Source organism: Rhipicephalus sanguineus, chromosome 1, assembly GCF_013339695.2.
Source record: "Rhipicephalus sanguineus isolate Rsan-2018 chromosome 1, BIME_Rsan_1.4, whole genome shotgun sequence".
NCBI classification, from domain to species: domain Eukaryota; kingdom Metazoa; phylum Arthropoda; class Arachnida; order Ixodida; family Ixodidae; genus Rhipicephalus; species Rhipicephalus sanguineus.
In genome coordinates, this window is record NC_051176.1 from 296,981,577 (window position 1) to 296,987,736 (window position 6,160).

The 6,160-nt window shown below is 48.2% G+C and overlaps 1 protein-coding gene across 1 annotated transcript; it reads left to right on the forward strand.

Annotated features, from left to right (window-relative positions):
- Nucleotides 1–4,608: 4,608 nt before the first annotated feature.
- LOC119383323 (uncharacterized) lies at nt 4,609–5,379 on the forward strand. The gene has a single exon (XM_037651404.2). The coding sequence runs from the start codon at nt 4,609–4,611 to the stop codon at nt 5,350–5,352; it is 744 nt and encodes a 247-aa protein (XP_037507332.1). The 3' UTR covers nt 5,353–5,379.
- Nucleotides 5,380–6,160: the final 781 nt, after the last annotated feature.

A 6,160-nucleotide genomic window follows, 5' to 3' on the forward strand; every position in this document is an offset into this window, starting at 1 on the left:
TGTATTCCAGATAAAATATTATATGCGAAGCATTTCATGGCGAACCAAAGGTACTTTGACCGTATCCCATCCATCGATCTATCTAGCCGCCTACGTCTTAGTGCTCTTGTAATCTCCTCATTAAGTTGACATATACGAAAGCTCACACGTCATAACATGAATGCATGTCATGTACGTCATCACATACATGACAAGGTGCCATCGTGATGACAGTGTGTTCATTTCATTACCTTGCTATATATAACCAAAATGTGCATCACATGAAGTGGGTGTATTGCAAACATGAATGACAGGTCACGAGATGAATGTTAATGGTATGCATGTAATCTGTAACACGACATGAATGACACAATTAACATAATACAAACCTCGTGAAGTCGTCGTGGGCGTTTAATTAGCACGTTATATACCACAATGTGCATGCATGCATGACAAACATGCTGTAATGAGTGGCCCGTCATGGCACGAGTGGCATGACATGCACGTCATAAATGTCAAGATGAAAGGCATAGATGACAAGATAACATTGCAGTCATCTATTTACCTTACATATTTGAATATGCAAGACATACAAATGAGATGACATATATTCCGTGACACGTGCAGTATTTACTCGTATAAAACCAACGCTGGTCGGACGGATTTCGGCTAGCGTTGTGAAATGATGTGTCTCCACAGACTCAAGAAGCCAGGGGAAAGTGCTAGAGTTCGGGTGGTGTTTCAGTCCCTGACAAGCTTTCTGGCCTGTGCAGATCCACCTCTCGGATGAACGAAAGAAGAGGGTGCAGCACTGAGTTTGTGCCATGTGCTTAAGGCGAGGTGTACGAAATCGCCGTGCCGTAGGAGGTACGTGGGCCAGACGGGACGCTGTCTGAACGACAGGCTCCGTGAGCACCGTTACAGCGTCCAAACAACGGTGCCGGGGCATCTCGGAATCCATGTGCGGAACTGTGGCTGTTGGCCCGTCTTCGAAGAAAGTGTGGTCCTTGCACGTAGTCCGGATCAGTGGAAAATTGTTGAGGCGGAGATATCAGGAAACCTTTCCCATTATTCAATTACGCAATCCAGTTTCTCGAGCAAGTATAGTCCCCTTAATTCAGTAACCTAGCTGAGAGACAAGAATAGTGCTATACGCCACAGGTGTTGATTAATATCTTTTGGCAATTTTCGCGGGAGTACCCGGTATGCACCCACATGTCACACGAACTTACAAGATAATGTTGTACACTGACGAAAATTCTGTTAAGAAGAAGCCGACCCCCCTCGCCAGTGTCACGCCCTTTATATGCTACAAGCGCGGCTATATAAACGCCCTGTAATCCGCCGTGAAAGCATAGCGGCTAAGGTGCTGCACTGCTAAGCTCGAGGATTCGGGTTCGACTCTCGGCCACGGCGGCTGCATTTGAATGACGCGACCTGCAGGAAAATTCGGGAGCCCTACCGGGAAAATGGGAGCAAGGGAAGCTTGGCGTCTGCGTGCCTGACGCGCTACTTTTATTTATTTATTTATATCGCGCTGCGCAATGCTCCCTCCTAACTGTTTTCTTCCTCCATGCCGGGACCTTCATCCACCTGCTTATCAGCGCAACACTTCAGTCGCTACGGGCAAAAACGGGGCTCACGCGTTCATATCCAGGACACAATGAAATGTGACACCGTGAAATAACAAGTGTCCTCGATGAAAGATCAGGTTGCCATATGAGAAACGGCAGATCGCCGACATGCCCACGATCGAGAGAACAACTGCTGGGAAACGGCGCATACAAACACGCACGCGACCGTCGAGGGCCACATTTCCGTATACGCTCGCCGGCACCGGGTTTTGCGCGTACGACGTCGAAATCTGCGGCTTCGCTTAAAATCCGAGTAGTTAGGCGCACGTTAAAGAACTTCGGCCGATCAAATCAATCCGGAGTCCCACGCTATATACGGCTTGCCTCATAATGACATCGTGGTTTTGGCACGTGAAACCCCAGAATTTAATAGAAACGCCGGGTCGCATATAGTAAAGAAAGGACAGACACACGCACCATCGGGGCATACGAGAAAGCGAGGCCGATTTCATTTTTCCAAGGCCCAGGCATAAAACGACGAACGTGACCGTCTGCGGCACAAACAATGCGGCGTGGGGCGTAATAGGCGCATAAAAACATCCCCGCTGTCGCAGCCGCCAAACGACAAACCTCTGTGTGGGCGCAATCGATCGAGACGACCACTATGCATACGGGACAGCGCCAGCTCGCGGACCCCCGCGAAGTGTCTCAGGGAGAGCCGGACCTTGGAGAACACCGAAAACAAAAAGTTTCTCAATAAATTTTTTTTTCTTTCTTTCCCTCGGGGGCGCGCTCGAACAGCGCTGGCGGGGTTTTGATAGGGGAATAAAATGTGGCGCGGCGCCAGGCTGACCCTGCGCGCGCGGAGTCATGCGGCGGGCGTCTGCCTCGCGGGTCGCGATGGGATGAGACCGCAGCCAGAGGCACGGGACGCGTGGCCGCACAAACGTCAACGACAATCAAGGAGCCCTCACAATTGGCTGCCTCTTTTAGCCGCCGGCACCCGTCGTGTGCGGGCGAATCGAGGGCGCGAGCTCGGCTCACATTTCACAACGGGCGGCGCCACAGGCGGCAGAAAGCATTTCTGTGTATCCGTATTATATACGTATGCACATTATACATCCTTGGCATACGTTAAGGATTCTGCATTCTCAGAATCTTCTACGTTTTATGCAGTCCCGAGTCCGCGGAGCGAAAGCTGCAGTGAAGCACGAGTAATTCTGTATATGTATAAAGCAAGCTACAAAATACGACCCTTAGTGGGCCGACGTATGCAAGCTCCGTAACGCCTCATGAACGCGGGACCTAATAATGAACGTTCAAAGATTAATAAAAAAAAGAGGACGCTTAACCTTCGCATTTAAGAGTGGAACGCGAGTGCGCGTGATATTCAGCGTTGTAACTTCCCTAGGGCGCCTACACTTGCGAAGTACCCACTACGCGAAAATTCGCCATTTTGCGAAGTAGCGATGTACCCACTACACGTCTCCAAGGCAATACGCGCACCTCCGTAGCTACAGATTTTGTTGATGCTGCTGCTGCTGCTGATGATGATGAACCCACTGTAATGGGTAGACAGCTTTAAACCACTCACTCGTTACGCACTTTGCAATTATTGTTGGGCATTTACGTCCTAAAACCACGATATGATTATGAGAGACGCCGTAGTGGAGGACTCCGGAAATTTCGACCACCTGGGGTTATTTAACGCGCGTCTAAATCTAAGCACACGGTCCTCTAGCACTTTCGCCTCCATCGAAAATGCGGCCGCCGCGGCAAGGATTCGATCCCGCGACCTTCGCGTCTGCAATCGAGCCCCATAACCACCAGACCACCGAGGCGGCGGCACTTCGCATGGTTTGACCCCACGCTTCTGCCCCGCAATATTACGTCTGTTCCCATGACTCCTCACCCGACATGACGTTTGTAGAGGATCTTAGAAGTTGACTGTGGCGATAAAGTGGGCAAAAACGCCAGGGACGAGGAAGGAACACGAGACGGGATTCAGGACAGAAGGTTCGGGAACACGAAACTGCGCCCTCCTTCCTCGTCGCTGGTGTTTCTGCGCAGCTGATCGCCACCGTACAGGGTAGAACACTTGACTGTCACGCAAAATGCCAATGGGTTCGATTCCGGCTCGAACCCTGATTTTTATTATTTGCATCCATCCGGATTACGGACAAAGCCACCGGGCGCATTTTCTGCGACACGGGCAGGAACGGTGGCAAAGCTCAAAAGACAAGTGATTATCTCAAAGACACGAGCAATTTCTGGTGAGCCCCGATGCTGCTTCGCCATCTCACTATAATTTAAGCCCCTATGCGAAGTAAATCGCCCTATTTTCGCCCGTATAAAAGCTCCTGAATTACCTAAGTGTCCTCACTGTGCTGCCGAGTGTAACTAGAAATTAAAAAAAAAAAAATTAGAAAGAAAGAAACATCGTCACCATTAATCGCAAGTGTATGGCAGCTATTCCTGGGTCGATTCGTTACTTGGTTGTCCCACCACCGCGGGGCTCAGACTTCAGCTGACTTGAGACTCCGCAAAATACCACGCAATGTGCTGGGCGCGTTGGCCCACGGCTAAATAAAACGAAAACCAGCGAAATAGATGCATTTCGCTGATTATAACCTTATGTTGATCAAATACCAACGCGATCCGTTGCCGCCACCGCATCAAATGGTTCGATGCAATTATCTATTAAATGGACAGAGACTATAAGCCGGTAATAGCACTTCAAGAGGATAAGTACATAACACAGGTACATGGGAACACCAAAGGCCTTGATATGTCATATACTTGTCAGCCGGAGGATAACGTTGGCGCGCGGCCATTCAGCCACTCAACAGTCCATATGCGCACTAAAAACGCTCTCAAGATTTTTCTTGTCTAAGCGGGCGTAATGTACTTAAATAAATGGAGGATCTCGTGACCCTTGGCAGAAGGTGAGCAACAAAAGCTGCCAGAGCTGAGCGAAAAGGATGGACTCCTCAGAATGCCGGGCACACACTCGCCACTTTCGCCCACTCGACACAAACGAAAGTGAGTTTCCGCAATGAGATTCCTTTTCACGATTCGCGGAGCGCCAGATCAGATCACGCGTAAAACGAAAACAACCGAAAGAGAGCAGATGGCGAACATTGAGAAGATTCTTCTAGATGTTCAAACTGGTCAAGGAACTATGCTCGCAAAACTTGCGGAAATAGTGACGAAGCAAACCGAGCTAGAACAGAAAATAGACAGCGTGATAGCAAAATCAAATGTAATTGAGGAGCGCATTAAAATAGTTGAAAAATCTGAACGGAAGACAGAGGCTAAGATTGACGACCTTGAAAATAGGAGCCGCCGGCTGAACTTGGTTTTTTATGGGGTGCCAGACAATGAGCGCCAAGAAACGTGGGAAAAATCTGAGAGCCTGATTAAAGATATTTGCAGTGACGTGCTCAAGCTTGATAACATTCCGATCGAGCGAGCCCACCGGCTGGGTGCCTTCACGGAGGGGCGCACTAGGCCTATTGTCGCAAGTTTCTCAGGGTGGAAAGCTAGGGAAAGTGTTATGCGTAATGCTTACAAATTTAAGAACACTTCATTCAGTGTATCTGAAGACTTCAGTCATGCTGTTCGCGAAAAGCGACGGCTTCTTTGGAATTATGCAAAGGAAAAGAGAGATAGCAAAGAATACCGAGTGCGCCTTAACTATGATAAGCTTACAATCAACGGAAAGACGTTCGTATGGGACAGTGAAATAAACCAACCCGTCCTGCTTCGTGCACATGCGCGATCTCAAGGAGGTGACTGACGTGACGTCAGTCATCCAAGGACCGGAAGAAACGAGACTTTAAACACGTGTGGGCGCGTACCTGTGCTTCTTGCGAACTGTCGAAGTATTATTAACAAAGTTGACGAGTTTTCATCCCTTGTGGCGACTACTCATGCGAAAATTATCATGGGCACAGAATCTTGGCTGGACAGTACGATACCTGATACTGAGATCTTCCCACGTGGATTCACTATTTATAGAAAAGATAGAAATCGCCACGGCGGGGGCGTATTCATTCTTGTTGCGAACGAGTGGACTAGCGAGGAAATTTCTTTTAATTAATTCAGTTCGAAGCAGTGTGGTGCCGCGTTTACTTACCGAAGGGAAATACTGTCGTTTTTGGTTGTTTCTATCGTCCGCCGGACAGTGGTGATACTCCTATGACACTGCTTTCTGAAATGGTACAGTCAATTCCAGACAGTGTATTTTTGAGTGGGGATTTTAACCTACCAGATTTTGATTGGACAACCTGTAGTACACATAATAGGTCATCAGTCTATACTTCGTTTGGTGAATTCTTGGGTGTTTTTGGTTTTTTTTTTCAATATGTGAATGTTCCCACTAGACATGATGCCATTCTGGACTTGATCTTATGTAACGACCCCAATGCTGTTTCCACTGTGTCGGTGATTCCTGGTATAAGCGACCATAAGGCCATTGTGACAGACTTAAGCATAAAAAACGTTCAAATAGCACAGGCAATACTAAGAAAAATTTTCCTGTATGAACATTGTGACTATGATTCTGTTTCTGCAGAATTAGAGTTGTATTACCCAACATTCTTGCT